The sequence below is a fragment of the Echeneis naucrates genome, chromosome 22 (assembly GCF_900963305.1).
Source record: "Echeneis naucrates chromosome 22, fEcheNa1.1, whole genome shotgun sequence".
Taxonomy (NCBI): domain Eukaryota; kingdom Metazoa; phylum Chordata; class Actinopteri; order Carangiformes; family Echeneidae; genus Echeneis; species Echeneis naucrates.
In genome coordinates, this window is record NC_042532.1 from 8,756,308 (window position 1) to 8,783,790 (window position 27,483).

The 27,483-nt window shown below is 42.8% G+C and overlaps 2 protein-coding genes across 6 annotated transcripts in view; one reads left to right on the top strand and one right to left on the bottom strand.

The window, feature by feature from the left end:
• LOC115036113 (uncharacterized protein KIAA1522-like) lies at positions 1-24,828 on the bottom strand. Of its 4 annotated transcripts, none has more exons than XR_003840369.1 (9): positions 24,555-24,828; positions 16,821-17,139; positions 6,462-6,605; positions 6,251-6,294; positions 5,993-6,128; positions 5,721-5,834; positions 1,693-5,532; positions 995-1,112; positions 1-801 (listed from the first exon to the last, which is right to left on the bottom strand). XR_003840369.1 is itself a non-coding variant. In XM_029494245.1 (9 exons), exons 2-9 carry the CDS (start codon positions 17,113-17,115, stop codon positions 1,048-1,050), a joined length of 4,569 nt encoding a protein of 1,522 aa, XP_029350105.1. In that variant the 5' UTR covers positions 17,116-17,139; positions 24,555-24,828; the 3' UTR covers positions 1-1,047. The 4 variants fall into 4 exon arrangements, 3 of the variants coding, with proteins under 3 accessions (XP_029350105.1, XP_029350104.1, XP_029350106.1); XM_029494245.1 differs by having other exon boundaries at positions 1-1,112; positions 1,693-3,001; positions 3,071-5,532; XM_029494244.1 differs by having other exon boundaries at positions 1-1,112.
• The window catches only part of LOC115036126 (syncoilin), a 3,438-nt gene continuing 533 nt past the window's right edge, over positions 24,579-27,483 (top strand). Inside the window, exons 1-3 of one of the 2 annotated variants that reach the window (XM_029494266.1) lie at positions 24,579-25,903; positions 26,195-26,698; positions 26,988-27,398. In XM_029494266.1, the coding sequence (XP_029350126.1) occupies positions 26,210-26,698; positions 26,988-27,398 (900 nt within the window). In that variant the 5' untranslated portion in view covers positions 24,579-25,903; positions 26,195-26,209. Of the gene's footprint in view, positions 26,699-26,987; positions 27,399-27,483 lie in introns of both variants that reach the window. The other variant, XM_029494265.1, reaches the window with a different exon arrangement.

The window sequence follows — 27,483 nt, forward strand, 5'->3', positions numbered from 1 at the left end:
TGCAACCTATGGCTACTTTTATTTATGCATCTTTTCCCTCTAAAAAAAATGGTAATTGTTCGGTAAATTAACCAAACTATGTAGATGCAACAATAAGAAAATGCCAGCCAATGTTGGACAGCAATCTCAGAAAAGCAATTCTCTTCAGTAAGTGATTTCAATCGTCCATAAATCTTTATTCATTTTCCATTATAAATGATCATTTACTACATTACGTTTGAAACCAGTTTGAAATATATTATAGTTCAACACAGAAATAACCCACTGTTTGAGCCATAAAGACTTCATAATCAGCAACTAAAAGCTGCAGAAAAATGTGTTCCAAAATAATGATTCCAGCATAAACTGATGTGTGCGCTGTGTTTTTGTGAAACCAGTGATCATGCTCATGAACAGCTTTAAATCAAAAAGTAAAAAAAAAAAGAAAGTGGGATTTTTTTTCTCTTATGATCAAGAACTCTATAAACTTTGATATATTAGGTTTCAATGCAACACGGCAAAGATGATGTTCTGTCGGTTGTCCTCTGAACATGACAGGAAAAATAACTTAAGATAATTAATATTCTTTTTTTCTTTTTTTTTAACAAATAATAATTGGTGTGTGGGGGGGGGAAATACAGCAATACAGGACAGAACTTTAAAGCGAAGATCCATCATTACTGGATATGTTAAATGTACAAGATGTTGCTATATTTACAGATGAGAGCCCAAAAGTCCCTTTGTTGACTACAAGATCTGAATCAGCAGGACATCAGCGGTACAATCATTGTTCAACACTAGAGGGCAGTATAATCCCATCTCCTGCAGCAGAAGAAAACAATCATTTCTCATTAAACTTAAAATGTGTACTTTTAGACCCACACCATTAGCATTGCATTCAAAGGATTTTTTTTTCAAAATACAATCCAGGCTGTTTCAATACACAAAATTTAATTTAAGCCTGTCATCTGTCCAAATCCAATCTACTGTATCCCACAAAAAGAAATCAACTTGCATTGAATTCAGTGTTACGGATATGTCCTTCCTTGTTCCCGTCAGTCTTTACAATCATGTTGATGTTGTCTCTCCTCCTTCAACAGTACCTGCTGTCCCGTTTGTCTTCTCAGTATCATCTGCAGTTGGAGAATGAAGGCAGTGTTAGTATAACTGGGTGTAGGAGAGATGTAGTCAGTAAACAGTGGGATAGCTCTAAGGACACCCATGTTGGTTATTTGGACTATTGGCCTATTGCCATTAGATACTAATGACAATGAACAATAATAACCTCAGTGATCAACCAAGATTTACTTTCTCAGCTTCAAATGTAGAAGGTTTAATATGCTAAAAAGTAACCTAGTTGTATTTACACAGGAGATGACAGGAAACAGCCTAAATTAGCAGCCCTTGCTGTTGTGTGGTGGTGTTATACCCGTTTTGGTACCAGTCGGTCAACAACTCGCTACACAAGATGGGAGATGCAATCACTGTCAGAAATTCCAGATATGTCAGAACTGCGGTTTGGTGGCCGACTGAATGTTGTTGTTTTTTTTCCCCCTGACTCAGATGGCTTGTTATTACAACAACACAAGTGCAGTTTCTGTGGCGCAAGCATTAATATGAAGCTGTGCCAAACCCCTATTAATACTCTGGACACATTATCATTATATCATTATGGTAAAAGCCTGACATGCTCTAATGGATAATGTCTCTTACCCTGGATACTTTCATCTTGTGCTTCCTGTCCTGCAGTTTGCTCCGTCTCTTCACTGGTCTCGTTCTCTTTGGCCTTCGATTTGGGTTTCTTTGCTACGGGTGGTGGCACCTTCTTCGCCAACTCCGCTTCACCCACCACCTTGGGCACAGAGGAAACCTCCAGGTTATTCTGTCCACTTGCTTTGGTCTCAATCACCACTTTCTTGTTGCTCTTGGAGAAGATAAAGCTTGCTGTGCTTGAGGGGGACTTATGGATGTCTTTTGGTGATGTAGGTGAATTCAAGCTGAGGCGAGATATGGGGTTCTCTTTTGATCTGGCTGCCGTCCTCAGGCGGATGGCTTCCTGTAGGTTCATGGAAGGAGAGACAGTCGTGGCAGGAGGAGACTTTTTCGGAGAGGATGGGATTGTGGGTGACTTGGGCAGAGTTATCTGTGAAGTGACTACAACGGGAGGTGAAGCAGGTGGGGGAGAGGTCATTATTAGAGACCTTCTGATGGGCTTTTGTGGAGTTTCTCCACTTGCAGATGAGGTTGAAACCTGATTGCTTGGCTGCTGTCTCCTCATTGTGACCTCAGCCTGTGGTTGGTCTTGAGTTTTTGGAGGCTCAGGACTGTTGTTGACCGACCGCAGTTTGACCATCTGCAAGAGGGAGGGGGTGACAATGGGAGTGGTTTCCTCTTGTGCAACATGGGCAGCGATTGGTTCTTGGCTTTGGTTTTCTGTGCTCACTTGACCAGGCTGGTGCTTGATGCTGGAAAGACCCTGCACAGGTAGCGGTGGAGGTTCAGGGATGTTTACACCCGGAGATGGAGAGGTCTCAGGAACTGGTGGAATGGAAATTTCAAATGGGAGAGAAAACGGGGCGCTGCTATTTGCTGGGTCATTAGTGTTTGGTGGTACCTCCTGAGATTGATGCAGAAACTCTATGACAGGTGGTGGTGGAATACTCAGAGGGGCAACAAGAATACTGTTTGATGAAACTGGATTAGTTTCAGCCTCCTTTTGGAAATTCTCTCGAGGAAGGTCAGTATCCTGCTCTGACAGCTGGGGAAGTGATTGCAGGGGTGGTGGAGGTGGAATACTTTGTGGTGGCTCGAGCTTGGTAATGAGTGTAGCTCTGACAGCAGACTGGCGCTCGTCTTCTTGAGAAGATGATGGCGGAACCTCTTCAGCAGATGGGATTGAGGCCTCTTCCAGAGGCAGCGGGGAAACCCGGATAACCAGTGGAGGCGAGATATCTTTAGCAGTGGTAGGGGGGATTTCTTGAATCGGAGTTGGAGAGGACCGTTTAAGCTTCACAGGAGAAACCTCTGTAGGTGGACAAGACGCTTCTTCAGGTGGTGGTGGGGACATCTCTGTGGATGGTGGAGAGACCACTTCAAACAGTGGTGGAGGGATATTTTCGAGTGGTGGTGGAGAGAACTCTTTAGGAGGCGGTGGGAAGACCTCTTTTAGCAACAGGGAGACCTTTTTATTTGTAACAGGGGATACAGCTTCAAGTGGGGGCGGAGGAGCTGTATACGGGGGGGGAGGAGGGATATTGAGTGGTTGAGGTGCAATCTCCTGGGATGAAGTGGACTTCTGTGGTCCAGCCTGGGCGGCTCCTGTTTTCACCACTGATCCTAGAGATGTAGTCGCATGAGAGATGTCATCGCCAGGAATAGGCCTCTTTGGTGGTATTTCAACCGGCATGACTAAGCCTACCTCACCAAACAACGGAGGAGGTAGTAGGGGGAACTCTACCTCATCAGACCGATCGGCTTGGGCCATTGGTGGAGGTGGTGGGGGCCAGGATGACTCTGGGGACACAACAGCTCGTGCTGATTTAACAGAAACAACTTCTGCGGTCTGTTGGGTGAGGGGCTGGGGAGGGTGGTGCGACACCAGGGGAGAGGGGCATGGGGAAATGTGTACTAATGAAATGGCAGGTAAAGTATCTGCGTGGGTTTCTATCTCTGTAGCTTGTGTGGACGTCATTTTGCTTTCTTCTACTCTCACTGCTGGCAGCTTTTCTCCACGTCTCTCTGCAGCCTTCAATAGCATCCCCTGTAATATGTCACTTGCTTTTACTTTCACATCTTTTTCTGGCACTGCGCCGTTTCCTTTCAAATCTACATTCTGAGTCAGTCTTTCATTGTCCTCTTTGTGAATCTGCACATTCCAAAGCACTTTATCTTGAACTTTCTGTCTCTCCAGCACATGGATGGATCCATTAATGGAGTCTACTGTTATAGCTGGATTCTTTTGCTTTCTTTCTACCACCAAGCTTCTCACAGAGCCCTCTGTCGATGCAGAGGGAGGCTGCCTCTGTTGTCGCCTGTCCTTTGGATTCTTCTTTATGATGGCGTACAGATTGTCAGGCACTGGGGGTCCCAGGAGCAATTCAACAGAACGCCTGCTATGTGCCCATACCTCTGGAGGAGGGGCTGGTGGTGCATGTACTTTAGGGTGTGGAGGGATGTTGAAGAGGTCTCTCAAGGTCCTTACAGATGTGTTGACACCAATTGTGTCAACTGAGTCAGATTTAGAATCCCCAATGGATTTAGTATTTTCAGGATCCTCTAGCTGTGGGATCGAGGATGGAGCTGAGGCAGCAGAAGAAGACCCAGGGAATAACTTTTGAAGCTTTGCTAAGAGCCCTCTCTTATGACTTGGAGATGAGTTGTGTTGCTGTTTTGAAAGTGGTGGGGATGTTGCATCTTGGCTGGAGTAGCCACTGGACGGAGAGATTATTTTACTTAGCTTATTCTCATGAAGTGTTACTGGATTCTCTTGTGAGGGATCTTTGGGATCTTTTTTCTCACCCTTTGCTGCGTCCTCTGCCTTTACTTCCTGAGATTTTGAGGGACTGAATGACATGGAGCCTGTAGAGTCGTCCAGAGAACTGGTATCAGCATTGTAGCCAGGGCTGTCGATGACTTTGGAAGATCTTGACTTGTTTTTTTCATTTTCCTCACCTGAAGTGTCCCTAATCCTAACCTCAGCCAGGTCACGTGACCGTCGCTTCATCTTATTGTGAAGGGAATAGGAGCGACTTGGAGGAGGTGGAGCCTTCTTTGGCTTCATAACAGAGAGGCTTCGCACAAATTGTCCATCTTTCTTCATATCTACTTTCTCCATGAGCTTGCCATTAGAAGTGCATTTGGAAGGCCTGCTGTGTGAAGAGTGAACACTGACTGTGTGCTCTATAGCAGAAGCATCTCCGTCCTGTGGCCTCTTCTGCCTGGGGGTGCTGCTTCTGGAGATGGTTGAGGAGTCAGACACTAAAGTCTCTGAGGACTCAGAGTTGGTCCAACAGGAGCTGTCAGACAGGTGAGGAGGGTTGTGGCGGGAGGCAGAGGTGATGGTGGAGGCTCTGGAGGAAGTGGTCCTGGATGAAGAGGCTCTGGATGAAGCGCGGGAAGGGGCCGGACTGGAGAGCACAAGGCTACTCTTGCTTACAGTGCGAACGCTGCTGCGACTTTGCCCTCGACTGATTTCTACCACATCGATGGATGGTGGCAACACGGCATTGGGAATTATTTTGGACATGTAAGCGGCCTGGGGTGACATGGACATGACAGGGCTAGGTGGCTTTTGACTGTTTGAAGTGGTCATCCAGCCTGGACCCAAGCGGTCTAACAAGGCCATGTCGTCCCTATGTCCAGCATTGAACTGCTCAACTTGGTCTTTGTTGAGGGGAAGGATGACCTTCATCTCCGGAAAGTTGGAATGACCTCCCTTTTGTTTCACTGCTGCCTGCTTTGGGCCATCAGTGGTGGGGCTGTTATCAGTGTCACCATTATAAAACTGTTCCTCATCGAATGCCTGAGCCATTGTCCAGCCCACTCTGTCCAACCCTATAAAAGACAGGAAGACTAATTAGTACGAGTCTTAGAATGAAGGAAATGACTAAAACCACTGAAGTTCTTCCAAAGGTAACACAGTGACATTACTCCAGGAAATATGTAAATATAGCACATACTATGTAAAGAGCACCTCTGAGTCAGGTTTTGGAAATAATTCATTAGAGATACTAGCTGCATACCCAGCTCTCTTTGAACATGCTGAGGAATACCAGCAACAGTCTTCCTGTGTCTTCTCCTTTTTGTCTTCTCTGACTTTTTCAGAGTTCCAGAATTCAAAGGCCTGAACGTTGATCCTGAGCCGACAGAAGCAAGAAAAAGAGACACACTAGATTCTTTGATCATTCAAACAAGCTGAATTTAAACTGAGTCCAATCTATACATCTCACACAGTAAAGGTTAAAGTCTCTGGGGTTCACTATATGTTGTGTAATGAACAGGAGGATGAGGTTACCTTGCCTGGTGAGTCCAGATCGGGCTGATCTAGTGGACACTGACGACTGTACAGAGACGACAGAGGAGGAGTCAGGAATTGTGCTGTCTGTCATAAAGCCGCCACCTTCTCCATCTGTTTGGATTGTCATTGTTGACTAAAAATAGAAGTGGGGAGGGGGGGTCAATTGTACAAGAACTGTGAATTTTCAGTGTGCGTCAAAAGAAAAACCCCAAAACAAAACAAAACAGCAATTGTGAGTCTGATGGGTTTACTTACTATTGTGCTTTCATTATCCTGATACTCCACTCCATGATTGGTATCTGCAAGAAATATAATATTTAACTCTAGATTTGAAATGACACTCAAAACAATGTTTCTACATGCTCTGGTGCACACCCTCGTGAGCAAAATGCAGTCAATTATCAACATGTTGGCAAAGAACACCTCCAATTTAAGATATGAAGAGAGCCGCACGAGTGAGTTGTACCTTCTTGCTGAGTCATTTTCAGTGCCTCCAGGGCCTCGGTGTGAAGGTCCTCCAGGTACTTGGGCCTGCTGGTCTCAATGAAGACATTCTCCTGGAGCAGGGGTGGTGCCGGGGTCTTGTCATCAACCAATTGCTTTGGGAGAGCTTGAAGTAAAGAGAAGGGTGTGAGGGGATCAGCATGGATCAGCTCAAAGCAGTGTGTTACTCTAACAGCAGATAAAGGGTCCATATGGGCAGGACGGGAGCAGGGACATTTAAGCAGCACAACGATAAATGTGTCGTGAGACAATGTGAGAGAGTTCATTTAAATAGGCTGACACCCCAGTTTTACGTGCACAGGATTAAACTCCTTCACAGTGACTTTTAGGAGAGCATTAGCAAATCAAATCTACTAGTTTTTCAATTTTTTCTTAACTTGTTAATTATAGAGTGAAAAGGACACTATTTAAATTGCTTTCAGAAGTTTTATCTTTCATTAACTCATAAAACACCATTTTAGGAATCATGGGCACCCCCAAAAATTTTCTTTGAGATGCACATTGCTGTCCTATGAACACTAATTAAAAACCCTCCTCTAATGATTTACAGGGGCATAAGAGTTTCAGCTTTTAATGCTATGACTTTATTCAGACCAAAACTATATTTCATTTCAAACAAACTTTTAGAAAATGCTATATTTAATTTCAGGTGATAAACTAAAGAAAATCACTGACAGTGTAACAGTAGCATTTATCTGCTAACTACCTTCCTTGCGATGCAGCTCTGTAATGTATGTGGTGCCGTCGTGTTTCCGGGGCACAGTCTGGGATCATTGGGGCAACAACCCGCTAAGACACTTTTATGTAATGGTGACAGCTGCTCTACATTTAGCCACCTTCTGTACTGTCGCTGTAAGACCATGCTGGAATTAGCCACAACAGCCATGTGCTCAGTGATCGTTAACACAGTCTCTTCTGTAACAGCATTACAGGAGCTCAATCCCAACAATCAACTCTCTAAAAAAAAAAAAATCTTCTTTTCCCAAGAGCTGAAGAGAAACTAAAAATCAAAGGACATTCTCTGTCTGTAGAGTAAACCTTACACATCGAGTTTTATTGTCTATTACAGTGAATGATCACATTGTAATTACTTTATTGCCTGTCTTTGGCGAGCCAGTCAATCCACCCTGACCCTAAATAGTAATACAAACATTTCAACACAGCATAAGCAATTGGCTTGAGTCATAGATCCATCAGGTCTGTTGTCTCAAACTTTCAAATAAGTGGCATTCGCTGCCCTCACTCACCTCTCCTCGAGAAGACTGAAGGAAAGCAGTAGCTATTAGTACGGGAGCTATTAGTCAGAAGCAGCACCATGATCCCCCTTATGTCACATAAAAGTGAATAAAGCTATATCAAAGTTGTAAAAAGAAAAAAAAAAAACTCTAAAAGGTGTGGCCAGCCATCTGTTTGTTCAAAAAGGAAAAAAAGGAAAAAAAGAAAAAAACATCCTATAAAGATGATGACAGGATGATAAGCTTGCTTGTTTATGATGAAACTGTTATTGTCTGTTCAGTGCTATGCAGTACAGAGACAGTCTGCACAGCCAATAGACAATCAGAGTTCAGACACTAATCCTCAGATGCCTAATTCCATGCCCCCCCCCCCCTTCAATGATCAACAAGATACCCAGCATCCTCAGTTTCTCCCCTCTGCAGGCACACTGTCCTCTGATTGGTCAGTTGGGGCACAGCTCGAACTGAGATAAAGCATTGAGGGAAAGTGGAAGCTGTTGTCAGGGATTTGAGGTATGAAAGTGTCATGGGTGGTTTCCTCACAGCTTTAGCTCCATCAATAAATATACTTAAACCTGCTTTGTTAGCCTTCACACCAATTCAATACAGACCTTTTAAAACACAGCAAATTTAAATACATTCCCAAACTTCATTCAAAGACTGATAACTTTACCATTTTGCCACAAGGGGGAGTACGTGAATTGAAGTAATCTAGTCCCCAAACAAGATTTGTACATTTTTTAAAGAGGCCTGCAGCTCCACTGCACATGGTCATACATGTGAAAAATGTTCCCTATTGTTTCCAGCAGTTCTACATCAAAAGTGTTACACCACAGAGTGAGCAAAGAGAATATGAGAAGACCTGAAACTCCTCGGTTAGCCATGAGTTTTCTCCTATACTTGTTTTGAAATCCAGTTTCATTCATGAATACAAATTCTTCGTCTTTTTTCCTTTTTAATTGCCATTGAGGATACCTCAAACTGCTGTGCAGCAAAGCGGTTTGTTCACTTCCTGGTGAGCTGAGCAGACATGACATGGAATGTGTGACATCTGAACAAATGGAAAACATTCCCATGGTTGTGATCCAACCGAGCGGGTCAGACAAAAGCAGTTTACAAAGCAAAGAAAAGAAGCGAATCACATGTCTTTCCAGTGCGTAGTAACAAGAAGAAACATATCTCAGCCTTAATATAACTCGCTACCACATTGGATCCTTCAGCCTTCAGATATAAGCAGAAAGTGTAGTCAGTTTAGGACAACTCTTATGCAGTTATGCTGACAGCATTCAATTGACTGGGGAGTCGTGGAGTGATAGGTGAGGCCTGAGTGGTTGTTAATGAGGAGCTCACATTATAACTGGTTCTGTGACCACATTGTAATTGTGTCCATATTAATCACTGACATATTACACCATCTGTCACTGCTGCATTGTTTGGATGCTGCTTGTGATTATAAACCCCACATTGATGTTTACGTCGTGGATTTGGATAAACACAGTTAATCTGATGCGGTGCTGCACCAGTTCATCCAGCCTGCAGGATGATGCAAGATGCAGATTTCAGATTCAAGAGAGGGAAAAACAAAGCAAAAACAAAACTGCTCGAGATGGGAATTATGATAAAAAAATTGACATGTAAATAATGATGGATTTAAAGGTAGTCTACTCTAAATGAGCCAACATCTGTTGGCACATTGGATTTGGAATAACATGGATTTTCAGGGCCGTAAACATGAACAGAGGAGAGGCTGAGGAAAAACGGTGCATCATCAACGACAGTAAACAAACTATCACTAGTGGAAGTGACAGCAGTGAGGAGTGTTTATGATGTGCATCACTTAAATTGTAGCTATGACAAGTGACAAGTGATTTTTCCCGTCTATGTTCTGATTACAGACTAGGCGAAAAAAGATTCTGGTAATGTATCTGAGTATTACCAATCTGCAAGAGCACTGTTAATGTACTTGTTGGCTACAGATGTTAAGGAGTGTGAAGACTAAAGCCAACTAGCTTGGGCAAAGAACCACTCATGAAATTTCAATATACATCCAAATGATCTTTTCTCATTTCAGAGTAATCCCTTCCGATTCAGTGATTATAAAAAGTATAAAACTTGGCTTTTTAATTCGTTAACATTTATCAAACTGCTATGATTTAGTAAACTTGAGTCCACTGGATTTCTCCTAGAGATGACAAACAAAGGACAGGAAAAATCGTTTAAGACTTTTGATGGTAGTGTTAACACCTTATTTAAGTTTGAGACCACTGCTTTAGATAAAGCACTGCACACATACACATCAATGCAGGCCGCACGACATTCATGTAATATAACTTTTCCTCCTACTGCTTCATGGGAATCAGAAGGATGCAAATACCCCACACACCTCTCACTTCCCTGCCCTAACTTGCCCCTCTCTCTTGTTGTGCACTGCCAGGCTGACAGCCATGCAGAGACATTCTCCTCTGCTCTGAGAGAGCTGTCTGCCAGGTGCTTAAGCCTCTCTAATCAGCCCAAACCCAACTGAACGCACCATGATGACAGTGGGAAAGGACAGAGGGCTCACTGTTTCTGCTCCAGGCAAGTGCAGTCTGGACAAATTCATCTTGGTCAAAGTCGCATGTTGCACCGACTATTTTCACGCTCTTTGCTTTCAATACATTAAATATAAACAGCCCAAAGGAAGGAATGAAGACATGTGGTGTGAGAAGGACAACAATCCAGGTAACAGAGATACCTGCATCATCCGGCACACAAGGATATACTCCAATTCACACTCAGACAACACAATCTGTGTGCCAGCAAATCGGCATGTATCAAATACCTTCCAAAAACAGACCCTCCGTGCACACACATCCACAGCCATGACCGTTATCTCACAGATCATCACGTTGTGCACCATAGTTAATGTGATGTTTCCTTTACATCCGCAACCTCTCCGATGTCTCAAGCTGTCAGTTTGAAGGGCAATGGCGAGAAAACTCCCGCCACCTTCATCACTATGATGTCTTAACTAATCCTATCCCATTAAAACAGCACAGAAGCATTTAAAACATTAGGACAAATATTAGTTAATATAAGCATGACTGTTTTGCAAGCTCCTCCAAAATAAGATTATACACAGTGTTTGATTGATGCTGACATGTTAGAACTAAGACTAATAATGGACTGGATGTAGCTTAGAAATTCTTGGCCAACTGTTAATGTTGAGTTAAAGCTGAAACGAAAGACAATCACTTCCATTTGTTTCAAATTCACGCACACGAAAGCCAAACAGCTGCGCCATCACAAGGTGGTGAGTCTACCACATCTCAACATCATTATGCTGAACTGCCATGAAATATTGTACAGACATTCACAGTCCCCAGAGGATGAATCCTCCTGACTTTGGCAATCCCATGACTTTCCATGTCATGTGAAAAAGTAATGGTACGCTTCTTTATTTCTGGCAGTGTTTAAGTCATATTAGCGATTGTTAACGTGCTAAAAAAAACAAAAATATATTTAAAGTGTCCATTTGAAACAAACTTAACTTTGCGTTAAAAAGACCAGTGACACACAAAAAAACTGGTTTTGCTGGAGTATACAGGGCAACCCTATCATATATAAGCAGACTCAGGCTTATCACCACTCCAGTCCAGAACAGGTCCTGAGGGAACAGCCTGTTCCCACAGAGGAAAAGTGCACCAGCCAACACTGTGCACACCTTTAATAAACTTTGTTTTGCACTGAGGTGAAACCACCAAGGCTGTCTCTGATAACCACACCAAGTTTTTCTACTTTGTTGTTTTGCATCGTAGCTCCAAATCGTTCAAGTTTAACTGCAAAAGACATGACTATTGGTGACTCACAAAAATTTCCAGGGACATATTTATCTGTCTCTGTACATTCTTGCTGACAAACATCTTCCTCTTCTTGGCAAATGCTTGTACAACTGGTGCAAAGCAACAGCCATTCATCTGCATAGCTTGACATTGAAACAATACAAAAAAAAAACAACTGCTGCTTGTGGCTATCCTGCGAGGTTTAGTGACACGGACACCAAACTTTAAAGGAATGGAAAGAATAAAAGCGACTCCATATAATGAAACTGGAACGCAATATTCAGATGGGACTACAGGGCAAACTGGCACTCGGTAGGCTTCTTTTACCAACTGAGTGACCTAAACGTGATCTCCTCTGTCATATGGGTGTGGTGACTCTTCACCTATTGAAATAAAATCCTAGTAAATGCCCATAAACCCTGTAATTTTAAATAAGCATTTGTGTAACTGTTTACTATACAGGTAGTTGAGACCTGAGCCACAGAATTTCCCACAACGTCAGCGTTAGATTCATTCTTACCCACACATTATATAACATCAGCGTGTGCTTGCATTTTGTTCTGTTCACACTTGTGAAAGTCATTTTCAACCTGACTTAAATTTTCAGAACATTTAAAATAACAAAGGCCTGTGGCCATCTTTCTGTACAATGAACAATGGAAGCTGGCTTCATCTTCACTCTACAAGGTCTATTCATGTATAAAAACAAACGCAAGAACAACAAGTGCTTTTCACGTGACAACCAAATAACTGACAGCCTCTGTCAAAGTATTTTCATCTCCTTGGGATGACAGTGTAGCCTGTGTAGTGTCGTTGATAGCTTTCTGTCGTCAGAGGAAGAAAGTGAAACCCATCAGATGATGGCTTTCTTAAACCTGTTCTGCCATTGACATTTATTGTTATTGTTTCGTAATCATAACATAAATAGAAACTCTGTGCCCCATTAATGTACAATAAAGCCTATTTTAAACAACAACAATATCCATTTTTGATTTAGTTGGATGTTTTGGGGTTTTTTTTGCATCTGATGCGGATGCTGTAACTTGCGCCTTGTTGCCTCCATTTTATTTTCTTTCACTTCCCTGAATGATGTGTTGCCAATTAGTTTGTCATCCGTCTTCTTCTAATATCTAATAACCTTCTTCCCAATTTATGTTACAGTGCCAACTCACCTTGTGACATAAATACAATGTGGGCAATGTTCATATAAAAACTAACCTCTTGATGAATCAGTTACAGCTTTTGCACGCTTTTCAAAACTGATGTGGTTTATCTCAGTTAAAAGGCTCCTCAATGCACCTACAGCTGATGTAGCTTTACATTGCATGATAAACTCCCAGATAATACAGCAAAGCAAGAGATAAATACACTCAGGCTTCAATGTTCTGCATCACATGAGGAGGGGTCTATGACTGAATCTTCAATATAGAAAGTTAGATAAAATGGGTTGTATCATCTAAACCTCGCATGCCAAAAATGCACTCTCACATACAAAGGGCTCCCTATGTGCTTCCTCAAAGGAATAACTTTAGAAAGATAAGGAATGTGAGGAATCTGTCAGGGAGTTTTTAAAGTGAACAGGTGACCTTCGGTGTGTACAGTATTGGGACGCTCAGGAGGTTATGAATAAATTACACCTAATCAGTCTTTCCGTCAGCTTATTTTCATTTTAAATGAACAGGGAAACCATTGTTAAAGCCCATGATAAAAGCAAGGCAAGATCTGAGTAGCCAGAGTTGCATAAGAGAGACCTACTGTCTATTTTTACACTGGCTCAAGTAAAATGGCGACACAACGGGAAGAAAGATCACTGCTGTTCTTAACAGGGTTAGGAATTAGAAAAATGGAAGTAAATGAAAATGAAACGACAGCTAATCTCTGTCTTCTGGCTCAGGATGAAACGTTGCCGAGATTATCAGAAAACACGACGCAGAGTTAATGGGTTTGTCATGCTGAAAAGTTCATGTGGCCAAAGTTTATCACTCCAAAACCTGCTACTATGCTGTTCCCTCTAAGGTCAAACTCCAGAAGCTGTGTTTACAAAAACAGACTCCCAAAAAACAACCAAGGATAAGATAAAAGGGGGTATAGATACGGGGTTTGGATGCTCAACCTCACAGAAAATCCAGTTGTTAGTTGAGATTGAACAAAATTGAATCCTAAATGAAAGTTTTTTGATGCATTGAGTAGATCTGACCTGCTCTCTACTCTATTCTGATTGGATCCATGTTGTATTTGGTAAATTCTGCCAGTCACAGGTACTCCCACCCTTATGCATACTCTGCTTAGTGTACATTGTATTTCCTTCTAAATTGGACCATTGCGTAAACAGATAAAAAAAAAATGAAGAAGATGGGAAACTAGAGACTGAAATGCTTAAGTTTATCTAAACATTTATTGAGGTAATAAAGCAAGCTCATTTTCCCATAGACTTCAATGGGTTTTACAGCTAGTGGACTTGCCCCCTGTCATTGGAGAGGAAGCTAATTTAAAACACTTCAGAATTGGTTTTGCTTTACAGACCTAGAGTCTGTGTCCACTTTTATATATGGTTTATTCAAGTAAGGCGGATCAAGAGGTGCATTTCTCAGACATGCTGGCAAGACTAGAGAGAGATGCACTGCACTTAACATGAAACCACCACATCAAACATAGAAAGGAGCAGAGACCAAAGCTCCCAAAACTCACTCTTCACATTGACACATGTGGGAGACTTTTCGGAGTCTTTTCTGTATCTCTCCTTAAAAGGGAGGGTGACAGACTCTGACAGTGACAGAGCTGAAATCATCTCATGAATGAAGCCTGGTGTTTTTAATTTTAACAGACCATCCATGTGAAGTGTTTCAAAGTTAGAAACTGTCACTACCAAACACACTGGTCTCATACATACCCCGCTCCGTTTGATCGACTATGGGCACCACAGTCTCAGTGTGCGATGAGGAACAGTGTGAGCAGAGGGTCAGGAAAAACAGAACCCCTTGTTCCTCCCTCACGGTAACAGTCCTGGCATAGCTTTTAATTAACTGGCACTGCGCCTCCCATACCAGGCATTTTGTGTGCAGGAGGCCCCTTTGGCGTCAATACAGATCATCATCAGGGGCTCAGCTTGGAGTTATTCAATCTTATGTCCAAGTGTGTTACGTTGCTCCTGCAACAAACCTCCCCTGGATGCATTTTGGGAACTGCTGAGCTCCATTTCTAGCATGAGGAAGCATCTGGCAAAGAGCTTGCGCTTGCTGTGGCCAGCATCAACAATCTGCATGTCATACACAATACATGAATTGCTGGGGGCTCAATAGCAGCACATGTTAATACCTGCCAGAAAAATTACTGTTAATAGTCAACATTTCTGTTGCTGTGATGATATATTTCTGTGGGCTTAAGACCTGTTAGCCCTCAGCAAGTGCATACACCATTTACAAGAAAAACCCATTCTGGCCATTTAAAGGTTGGCCTGTGTTTTAGACTTGATGAAGAAATTCAGCAGGCAGCCTCTACGGCAGCCTTACCAGAGGCAAAGTACCTTATCTCTCTCCCAGTATGCATTTTCCTCCTAAACCCTAAGGACGAAACTTCTGCTACTCACCGCAAAGATTGGCTAATGTTTCGTTGTACATGCACACTGAAACATTTGTCTTTGCGTTCATCATGCACTAAAGCTACAGAAGTGGCTGAGAGTGTGTTTATACGTATTCATTTTACATTGTGGGTGGAGTTTGATTGTGAGACTGAATGGAAATCCCCCAGCTACAAGCTCTGGACTTCTACCATGAGGAGACGCAGCACAAGCAACAGGCGGAGCCTCTTCTGTCTGTAAAGCAATTAGCCAAGACTGCACAAGCACTGCCAGACAGTGGTACATTAAACAGACCAACCCAAACACCGCTGGTGCTTTCATGTTTTTGCATAACCCAACTCAGTAGGGACATATTTTGTTTGTTGATCTGATGTTTTTGCGTTTTCAGGTTTGCCTGTATCTAGGTGAGGGTACACAACTACAGTAGGTACAGTCTGCACTAAGGAAAACTGTGTTCACAAAGAGAGGGCAAGACTGCTGTAGTGCAACATGCTGACATATGAGTACATGTGTACAAGCTCAAACAAGCTCTTCCCAGAACAGCTCTGGGAAAAGTTTGTTTGTTGCTGCAATTTTCTTGCGAGTGTGTGAATAAGTTGTGTAGAAGTGTTGACTTTATCTAAGTTCTTAACGGTGCACGTGTCTGTTTTAAGATGAAATCCACCATCCACTGGCGTGCATAAAGTAGACGGTGTGGTTGCAGCACTTCACTCTCCGTGAAACCTGATGACCAGGTAAATAAGTGGTGGTATCACAGAACAGAACAGACAGAGATTTTTCACAGCAAACAAAAGGGAGCTGAAGGTCAGAAGGCGAGTAGGAAGTCAGTCTGTTCAAACATCTCTCTAGTGAACAAACACACATGCCTGCGAGGCAAAGAGCAGGATATTCAACCAGTTCCCAGCACCTTATTCCATCCCATCTTGGAAGGCACGTTACTGAAGTGCAGTGTAGAAACATATTTAATGCACTTACAAAGAGGTTACTGTAAGCTAATGATCGATGGTAATAATATACTTTATCTGAGCGCGAAATATATTTTTATATTAACATCCTCCCCTCCAGGCACTTGTTGGCTTCTGTCATGCCAGCAAAAACATTAATCATGATATATCAGCGTTCATCACAATATGTTTTGCTTGTATGTTGTTTGTGCATGTCTGTCCAGGGTACCAGTCCCAGCTGCCATGCTGTTGTTTAATGAATGACAATTTATGTTATGATCATTTTAAATATAGCTTGAGTAAATTATTTCTGGGCAATATCTAATTTACTGTGATATAAAACAAGCCTGAGAGGCTGAAATAAGCTCAAATTTTGATCAAATATGAAGATGAAATGTGAGTTAATGTTCAGTCTCAACTTTTTCTACAGGAGCAAACACAGATGCCTTGAAGAGGAAAATGTAAATTTTGTTAATGCAGTTTAAGTGGTGCTCGCAACACTGCTGCCGCCCAAGGATATGTAAATCGTTATAATGAACAATTTATCATGAAGGTGATTCTGACTCTAGGGTGAAATGGAAACCAATGGCCTTTGCCTCTGTACACCCCTCCATGATATTCTCCATGATATACAACAATGGATATGATGCCCTGTCTAGCGCACTGTCAACTACACTACAGTACAACAGACAAACTGCAAAAAAGATAATATGACACTGCAGAGCAGCAGTGCATGTATCTTACCATGACTGTTTCCATGTGGGTGTGTCTGTCTTCCTGACTTCTGCCCTCCCTTGTGCCCACCCTGATGCCCTGCACGGTGCGTATCCATGGCCAGATCAAATTGAGGACCAAGGCCCAGATTTTTCTTGTCAGCACCAAGATCTTTCCTCTTTTTGCCCTTCAGCCAGCCCAGAGCTCGGCCAAGGGAGTGCCTGCGCTTCTTACGGCCCCTTTTGCTTTGCTTCTCCTGGGCAAAAACCTGAACGACATCCTGGGGAAGCAGGTCCCCAAACCCCAGTGAGTCTCGGTTTGACATTCCAATTCACACTGGAGAGACACCCTGGACAACAGGCAGAGAAGGAAAAGAGAACAGAAGTTAATATTACTTATTATCATCAAAGCAACAGGTGGGCTGCCAGTCAGGGAGTATTAAAAATGAAGAGTTCTCGTTTATTTCCAACCTTGTCTTGTAAGTAACTAGATTCATTTACAGAGACTGGATACTTTCTTTAGGTAGCCTAACAGAGACCTGAAATTTTAACCACAAATTGTCTTTATTTTCAATACATATCAAAGTTGCCTTTTCATTGTGTAACTGTTTGCAGAAGCAGATAGAAAAAACAACCTTGCTGTTATGGAAATCCCAATATTTGAGAGTTGGCAAAGAAACGTTGTGTTAAACAGAAAGCTGCCAAATTCAGAGTGGCAGAAAACTGTCCACCATCTTGCTTTGATTTCCCATGAACAGAGGTTGTTTCTCAAAGTGATGGATTACCTGTGCTGAACAGGTTTCAAGCCTCAGCAAGGTTGTCGTTATCTTGACAAAAACTGGTTATAAATTTTAAATTAAACTAAAACATGCAGTATGTTTAGGGGGATTTTTGGCAGTCATGTAAAGTGTGGAATATTTGCAGTGGAATAAATTAAAAGATGACAAATCCATCTAATAAATACAACATCAGATATGCATCCACAATTGCAAAGACAATTCTTTGGAGCAGCCCAGCTGGTATGTGTGTACATATATATATGTTTGTATTTCTGTTTGTGCGTCTCCGTGGGCACTGCTCATTCAACACACATGCTCAGCCTGCACAGACACCCCCCCTCCTGTCTGTAGACCAAACTTCACAGTTCTGCAAAGAAAGAACTGGCACCGCTCCCTTCATTCCATAACACGGAGTCATAATTCACAGCCGCACCCGTAGCCTCGTGCACTTTTACCAACAGGAACAACAGCACACTAGGAAGAGCTCAAGAGGCGAAAAATAAACAGTCACTAATGAACATGAAGGAGTTTTTCCCGTAAACAAATATCATTGTGCAGTTTCTGTTTCGTTGTCTTCTTTTATTTTATTTTTATTGTTTGGAGGGTGCTAATCAATTCACTGCATGATGACTTCATCGCCTTCTCCACCGTCCTCCACCCTTGACCTTGTTTAACACCTCAACTTTTTTCGGCAGATTTCCCAGCGTTACTCCTGAGGATCTGTAGCTTACACTGGGCTTCCTCCAGCTGCGTACTTTATTAGATACTTACCTCCAAATCACAGGCTGAAAGAAGGAACAAGCTCTTGAGATGACAGGAGTCAGAGCTTGTAAATGTACAGACAAAGACTAAAGGAAGCTGGGAGTGGAGTGGGAGTAAGGGAATTATGAATACCTGTGTGATTTGCTGCAGAGAGGGTTGATGAAAAGTTTTTGGCTGCCATGTTGCTTCACAGTCATGCACAAAAGGGAAAAAAAAGTGCAAATCTTACACAGTCTTGTGGAATACTTCCCGGCCACATATGACGAGACTAAACCACAGAGTACTATGTCATGCTCTCACAGGAATTTTTTTTTCCCAAACTGATTCTCATGGTCAATACAAAGGGGGAGCCAACCTATCAATCAGTTTGTTTAAAATGATAAATCACCATGGAACATGGTCTCAGTAGAGTCGTGACAAGAAGTTAAAGGACACAGTTTGAATGTATTCTGTGGAAAATTCAAACCCAGATGTTTTACATACTGCACAGTAGTCATAAATTAACCCTTTAACAGTCAAAATTCAATGACGTTAGGATCTCACTAGGCCCCTTTATTACTGTACAGATGTTCTCCCATCTTTGTGAAACTCATTATGTTCAATTTCTGTCTAAAATATGTAAATTCCATTTACTATATTTACTACTGACATTAAAATCAAGTAATGGACAGTATTATACTGAGGAGCGCCTATATGCTTCTCAAAACGAAAAGTTAAAGCAAGTAATAAAAATGTATCTTCTAGTCACCCCAAATATTTGTGCTGACAGTCCCATCCCCATGGCGTAAAACTAATGATAAATCTGAAGCTGATCCTGGCAGGTTATTGTTTTTTCTTTTCTCCTTTTTTTTTGTTTTTTTTTAATAAACACATTGAGGTAATTTTTAGGATCAATGTAGCTAAGCTGAACTTCACTGCAGCACTTCTGAAGTGTCCTGGTGTGTATAGAGCGTATATACTTTTGGGGTGTGAGTGGTAGTGAAAGGCCAATTACAAAACAAAGCTCCCATCTCCGCTGGAGGAAAGCACCCTCCCTCTCCTTGATGCTTCTCCTGCTCCAAATTACAGTTATTTGGCCATGACTAAGATCCTTGCATCTGTATTGGTTACAGTCTCTCTCAGGGAAAGAGTAGTGGGTTCTTCCACTTCCAGCCCAAAGGCTGCTGAGAGTTCAGTTCCTCCTATTATTTCCATCGCAGTGAGGCCAGACTGAAGCTAAGAACTTTGGGATGTGGCGGTGGACCACCCAGCGAACCGCTGTCTGAGAAGTCCAGGCACAAGTTGACTCACGCCACCATTGTCATGGTTACACTAAACAACCTGCAATTTTCAGTTTTGCAAACAAATTTAATGAGGTGACGTAAGCAATAGAGTGTCCTTTAAAATCTTTGCTCTCTTTGGGTATGTTAGCCTGTTGTATTTTATGATTTCTATAAAGACTCTGTAGTAATAATAAACTCTGAGGTTTATTTAGGTGATACATTGCCGTCACAATCCCCTCCTGTAAATAAACTCTGAACTCACAAGCTCTTTTCAAAGCAAGTGCACTTACATCCGTATTACAAAGCTGCCTCATTTGTCTTCATTGTCTCTTAGTTCATAAAAGTACACAGACACACAGACACACACACACACCCATACACTGAAGGCAGAAACGAAGAATCTCCAATCAAATTGCAGTTGTGTGACAAAGAAAGAAGTTGTATGTGCTCCCTCTTTGCCTCTTTCACATACACACTAAACCCACAGTGGTTTTTGAGCCCAGCCCCAGTCCTGCCAGAGCAGGCATGTGTTCCAACATGCTGTTTACTTATCCTTTACAAAAGACGTCAGGCCGTCACATTGGACAGAAGGCGCCGCTTTAAAGCAGCAAACCTCAACACGGTGTGTCAATACCTGCAGCAGCAATTGATTATCTTGACAGTGTGCAGCAGTGCGTACACATCAGCGTTAAGTCAACGGGAGCAGATAATAGTTTACACACTGCCATGAACAGCACATATTGATTAAGTACCTCTGACACTGCACATACAGTAGATGTTGTGAAGCTTCCAGACATAAACTCCAGTAAAAATCTGGGTCATACTTCCATATTTACGCTGGTGGGTCAGCAGGCTTAAAGCAATGCAAAGCACTGACACCTGTCTTGCCGAAAGCAAATCACAGTAGCGTAGCCTGTGGATTGTAGCCAGGTCCTAAATCAGGATAATGATCCACAGATCTCCATCTTTTAATTAGCTGTACTGTGCCTTTCTTTGACCAACTGGTGTGTAAAGGAAAAAGGAAAAACCAGAACACACCCTAAACAGATCTGAGTGTTGAAACTTAAAAGTTGCCTGTCTGTGAAGCCTCCCAAACACCCGGTGAATTATTTTGTGTGACCAAAAATGCAACCATAACCTTTTAACATTAGATTAAAAAACAACAACAATAACAACAACAACAAAAAACAACAAAAAAACATCTAACTTTAAACTTTACTTGGGGGGGGGGGGGTTGGCAACCCTTGATCTATGACAAACCCTAATGTGAACTCACACAATGCTAATTTTGATCTTAACCGTAATCCCAGCCTTATCAGGACCTGCAAATATGAACAATGTGAATGCTGCAGGCAGTGAATGGGGCAGGTTGGGGGATGCGGGGGGGCGGTAGGGGGCATCTCCAGGAACAGGCGGTGACTCATATAGGGAAGCTGACAGAGCAGACACCACTGCCTCCTCATAGGGTGTGGCAGCCACCAGTATTTGAATTGATACCAGCGCAGTTTAGGCAGGAGTCCATTTATACGTGCGTCTGCTGGATTTCCACATGCTATGACTGAGCTGTCTGTGAGCTGTGAGCTGAGGTCAGGCTGAATGTGGATAGTCTCCATTTGGAGGAAATAACTGATTAGCAAGGTTAATAATCTCTGCTGTGGGGAAAAAGGAGGGATGTTTGGTGAGATCACCAGATTGAGTTTTACAGTAACAGCCAGTTTTGGACAATGACAACACTTAAAGTGAGTGTAACTAAATGGCAAGCGTTCAGCAGTGTAAAAACTGGTGTTACTGCATGGCACCTGTAGGCATCAATCAGGGCGTTGGCCATCTTCCCTGAGCATTGTCAAAAAAAAGGAAACTTCAAACAACCTTGTCTGGGCGAGAACTCTGAACAAACACTCACTGAACAAGAAACTGTGGTGGATCATGGTGTACGTTGAGATGAACTGTAAATATTGCTATCGTTCAACAATTTGGTGTTTGAAACAGGGAACACTGGAGAGCTGTGCTGAGGCATCCGTGAAATATTTTTTCATCTTTAAGGAAGTGGTGTTGCTTTTTTAAATTGACAGACAATTACAAGACTTGGAGGTTATGACGCAGTGGGAGTCCAGGGCCACAAGTTTCCTACAGTTTGGTTTTGTAACAACAAATCAGCATACCCACACAGCGGTGAAGGACTTGGATCCAAAGACAATTCCTTACTGACATTATGTGGTCCCTTTGTTTGGTGCAGAAAGGATGAAGTTTCAGAAAAGTACCATGTAGGTAATGACAGTGATAAAAATACACACAACATGCCTGGAAGACAATAATGTCACAAATAAACGAAAATACTATGTAACAGAACTCACCGAGGTTCAAGACACTGAGTGTGTGTGTCTGTGTGGTGGCAGTGTGCAGAGATCTGTGGACAGGGTAATGCAAGTTGGCGTGCTGCGAGGCCACTGTAGCCATGCAGCAGCTTGTCTGGTAAGAGCAGCAGCTACATTCCTAAGAGATTGATAATTACCGACCGAGGAACTCTTCTCTCTAAATCTGCTTTCACCCCCAACCCACGACAAATACCTCCGCCTCATCCTCCACGCGTCATCCCTTCCCTGATACAGTGGCCTAGGAAACAGCCACAAAATAAAAAAGGATAATGGCTGGTGCATGACATTCATTTACAGATAACACTGTAATATGGGGTTGTGTGCACTGGCTGTGATTATTGTTCAGCCTATGCCTCAGAGGGGAGTTGCAAATATTTCACCTCAATGGAAACAGGTCAGACTTTTAATTGAGAGCACGTTAGGAAAAAATATGTCAATGTCTGAAAAACATATGATTAAATCTATTTTGCATTATAATCATGTCAGAAAAAAATGGTTCTACATGACTATCAGTCAAAAACCCCCAAAATATTCAGTCTAATAGCGGATGAATGGTGGCTGATTAATCCTCAGTTGAACTATCATTACATCACATATCAATTACTGTCTGTGCCTAAGCTCAAATATTGCAAGTGGCTTATCTACTGGAGCTGTAACAAACTTCTAATTATGTTCAAGCATGTGAACTATAAAATGTATCCTCAGTCTCACTGTTTAAATCCATATAATGTTAGTTTCCTTTTTTTTTTCTTTTCTTTGTATCCTTGCAAATATGTGTTTAAACAAACGTGGAGATGTCTGTGCTTTCAGTTGGAGTTCCGACACAGCCACACACCTCTGTCAAGTGTCTTGTTTGCTTTATTTCCAGGGGTTGCCAGGGGTCTAAGTCTGCGCTGTGGCCTCCGTGGAGCTTAAGACCCTTGAACCGACAGGTCAGACGGGGGTAAAAAACAATGCGGTTGTGCAGCAGCAGTGACCGGCTCGCAGTGAAGGCAAACACAGCTGGACACTGGAGTTTAAAAATACATTCTAGCATTTCAGTGTCTCCGCTGTGGCCCGGTCAAAACAAAAACTCTAGTTGCTCAGAATCACTTCCAGTCTAAAGCCTTGTGGCCGTATGCGTGGACGGCAGGCAAAGGAAATTGTGACGTGGGAATGAAACCTCCATCAGTTTGGAGCAGAACTTTTACAGTCTCAGGCCTGCTTTTCCTTTTTCACCCCCCAAACCCTCCAAAAGCTACTGATTCAATTTTTCACACATGTTGATGAGGGCCCGCTGATGAGTTACTCATCTGCTAATCCATTTGATTAACAACAACATTGTGTTCCACTCATCAGCCAGGATGTTTTCTCTCGCTGCAGGCCTGTATGACACACAAACCCTGTGTCTTCATCCATTACAAAATCAATTGTTCCTTATGACCTACAACTTTCTCATTCCTCCCGTAAGCTGGCACTTGATCACAGTTTGGTCATGAATGAGCGAAGTTAACCAACATGAACAGTCCTACACAATGCCACAAATTCTTTCTTTTCATCAAATTCCTCATCTTGCCCAATCCCTCATCTCTTACTATGCATCTGAGTTCATCATCCTGTCTCCTCCTTGATGTCCAACCTAATCTTCCTCTGAATCTCAGGTACCAGGCTCTGCTCTATCTGCAGTGCTCACAACACACCTGTAATCTCCATGAGTGCAAGCCCCGGCACGGTAAGCTGGCTAAGGAAGGAGCACCAGTATGTGACACACCCTTTCCAAACAAATGGCTCTCCTGTCTCAGCCTCACCTTCCACAGGTTGCAAGAGGTAAGTGTGAAACTATGAGAAAAAAAAACCCCAATAATAATAGTAGTAAAAAAACACTATCCAGCATTGATTAGTTCAGATTTTGCAGAAAAGTTAGAGATTAGCCTGTAGTCCAACGTCCAGAAGAGGCTGCAAACAACCAGAGAGAGGGGAGACCTCTGAAAAGACCTGAGGTGCTGGTCTTTGCTGCGTCAGGTTAATCAACAAGCTGAAGCTCTATAATGGAAAGCACACGGGACTGTTATTGACTGGCATAGATTAATCCAGGTGTCACTGCACCATGCTGTCATTTGCTGCTGGGTCAGTGACAGCACATAACAATAGTCTTCATTGTCATAAGCTCCAATGCTGAGAGGAGCAGTACAGGTCTTAAATTACCTCTGCTTGGGATCCCTCAAGGCCAGGCCAGGCAAATGTCCCACACCTAGTTTTTCATGCATGCCCATACTCACCCTCCTGCCAAACATTTCAACCAACCTCTATGTGAATACACTTCACGGCCCTGTTTTGCACATGTCAGGACTATATTTTAAATTACATTTTATACTTGAAAAATATATAATCAAATCAAGGGAAGTAGACTAATCCGACAGTTTGGGTTAAAAATCTACGTTAACGTTGATTTCTCGACCTCGGTGTGTTATAATGTAAGTTTGTCCCGATGAAACTACATTTTGCATAATTTAAAATGTCAATCTGTAGTCGAGGAGAGTTTTTCAATTGACTTTTGGCTGACGTGTTTAAATTTATACATCAACAAAGATTAAAGTGTTAAACCTACCTTGTGAAACTTGAACGGTCCAGATGTGCCCAGTCAGCCTCTCTCCATTTGAGTCCTCTCCCCTCCTGTCCAACTCGGAACTTTCAGCGTCGGAACGAAAACTTCAGGTGAAGCATTTCCGCGAAAAAGCTGTTGAGGAAACGGCCGGAGTCTGGATGGAGTCGGGTCCCGCAGGAGCGGCTCGGTTTGTCGGGATGTCAGTTTTGACGGACAGGCAGGGCCGTTTGTCTGCACGCGATCCGGCCGACTGCAGCGGGGAAATGAGGAGCGGCTCCTACCTGGACCCGGAGGAGGAGGAGGAGGAGGAGGAAGAGGAGGCTGGGAGCTCAGGTGAGTCACAGGGACAGGCTGATGTCAGTGCTGTGGGGACATCTGGTGGTGCATTTTAACATCCACAGTCACAGGATGAATGACAATTCATACCAAACATAAACCAAAAAAAAAAAAAAAAAATGTATGTAGGATTGTTTTCAGATTCTATAAATCAAACATAAGGCACAAAATAGCAAATGCACAATATGTGTACATGTCTTCTAAAAAAAAAAGAGGTTTCAACTTTGTGAAAAAAAAAAAACATTTCTGAGATAATCCAATGGTTTCAAAACTGTGTACTTTGCTTGTGAGGTATTCCATTGTACCTGCTTGCTGAAAGAACACAGTCGCCCTCATGGCTTTGTTTGGACAGCATGAGGATTTTGAAAAGCAAAAAGATTTAGCAAAATGGATGATGATGAAGAGGTAGGTGATGCATGTTTTCATACTTTCCATACTTCTTTCAAAGATCCTTTTATCTTTCACGTTATCTTTGCATATCTTAGTGGCAGCTACTCACTGTGTTTGTCTGTGCAGTGTGACAGGCCTCATGCAAAACACTATTTAAAAAACATATATCATAAAAACACTTTATATCAACCATGCAAACCTTACCTGAGCTTGATGCCACTATCTGCATGTGCCTCATAATGTTTCCACCTCAGTCTGTTGTATTTTTCAGGGAGGAATTTGGGAAAAGTCAAAGTTGAGAAAGTTTTCTTAGATGATCATTGAAAGGCAGTAAAGATGTGTAAATATAGCTCTGTGGCACCCAGGCTGGTCCAGATATGTATTCGCTGATGCATCCGGAGCATGTGAACCAGTTAGGCCTCAGCCCTGACACAGTTTGTGTTCCCATGTGGGGATATGAGAGTCTTAGATAGAGTTTCCCCTGTGCCTCCACTGTTATTAATAAGCACAAAGTGTGCCTGTGTTTTCCTGGAGACAGACACACAGCAGAGCTTTCTATAAAGCTCAAAGCAAACTGCACCTACGGCTGCCTACACTGTCTAACTGGACTGTTGTCTCGGGATAAAGTGAGTAGAAAAATAACTTAATATCAATTAGGTCCTATTTGTTTAACTAAGATCAGTGTGATATATTTTTAACAAATACCTGAGGGTTTTTAAAGACATGCTGGGTGTGACTAATGGTGAGCTTGCTTGAAGGTTGGCAGCTATCAGTATTGTTGACCTGATCACATTTGCAGTGAACTTTTGTGTTGTGCAAATGAACATGAAATGAATGGGCAGATGGGAGGGATTTTAAAACCACAATCTCATCAGTTATTGATCTTGGTCATTTGATTGATGATCTTTTCCTTTGAGGTTACTTCTGAGCTCATGGCCAATCAAGGATCAATAGAGGATGAAAGGGATTTGGCATCCACTCAGGACTCACCCTTGGAACTCGGATTTGTTGGAGAGATCACTGAAAGCAGCTATTCTGACTCTGACACAGAGCCAAATTTTCTCCTGGATGACTGTTTCCAACACCCAACAATGCAAATGGACCAGGAGGTCATGGAAAACCTGGGGAAGCTTTTTGAGCCCTGCATCCAGCGTGTGTCCCTTCAAGAGAAGCAAAGGGACGAATTGATACAGGAGCTCCTCTTGCTGCAAGAGCCCATGCTGCGGGTTGTGAAGCACCTTAGAGCAACAGTGGCGCAGACAAAGAGGCTGCTCACTCTGGCTCAGATGGACCATATGGCTGTTTATGAGGAGGTGCAGCAGGTGAAGAGGAAACTGTTTACCACAGCCAGAGAATGTATCCAGAGCCAGGTGGACCTAGATGCACATGAGTATGAGGTGGCTCAGTCTGTTGTCACACAGGTAGGAACTGCACGATACCTGGCGAAGAGTGAAGCTTCTGCTGGAGCTGAAAGGGCATCTGAAATCACTTTGGGGGTAATTGGCGACTGCAGGTTAAAGCAATATTGTGTATTAAATAAAAACAAGCATAAGTATACACATGAATGTATCTTAGGCTGATTGACAGGGTAAAAGAACAAGGTGATTGAAAAAATTTGGAGTTAGCTGACTTTGCTTGCTTAATTTCCTCAGATCCCAAATTTCAATCAAATCACAATGAACAAATACCTACATGTGCATCTGTCCATAGGAGGAGCTCAAGGCCCACATCCAAAAACTCAATCAGGAGTTGACTGACCTCAAGAAGGCCCAAAAAACCCAGCTGAAGTCCCTGAGGGACCAGGCCACTAGGTGCTGCAGGCCCAGGGCCATGAGCGACGTCAGCCAGTGTCGGCAGGCGTCTGTCAAACTGCAGCGCCGGCTCAGCGGCAGCATGAGGGCGTTGGAGGGCTGGTACGAGCCTCGGCTCATGGCCCTGCTGAGGAGGAGGCAGGCTGGGGAAGATGCCTTGAGAAAGTGCAGGGAGCAAGCGGTGGACCTGAAGACCAGCTTGGAGCCCCTGAAAGAGGACATAAAGAGACTGGAGTTGCAGAGATCCTGTCTGGAGCACAGGATCTCTCTGATGGAGAAGGAGGGGGCAGAGAGCATCACACAGCACAAGGTATGGAAACATGAATGAAGCTGGCAACACAGTTTAGAGAATTTGCAGTAAAACCAGACCTATTCATCTGTTTCTCCACTTCACC

Excerpts from the sequence above, each read along its gene's own strand:
- LOC115036113 (XM_029494244.1), bottom strand. The coding sequence starts at position 17,115 with ATGTCAAACCGAGACTCACTGGGGTTTGGGGACCTGCTTCCCCAGGAT. Across the intron at positions 5,533-5,720 it reads GCATGTTCAAAGAGAGCTGG|GGTTGGACAGAGTGGGCTGG; the intron begins GTATGCAGCTAG and ends TGTCTTTTATAG. Across the intron at positions 1,113-1,692 it reads ACAAGATGAAAGTATCCAGG|ATGATACTGAGAAGACAAAC; the intron begins GTAAGAGACATT and ends CTCCAACTGCAG.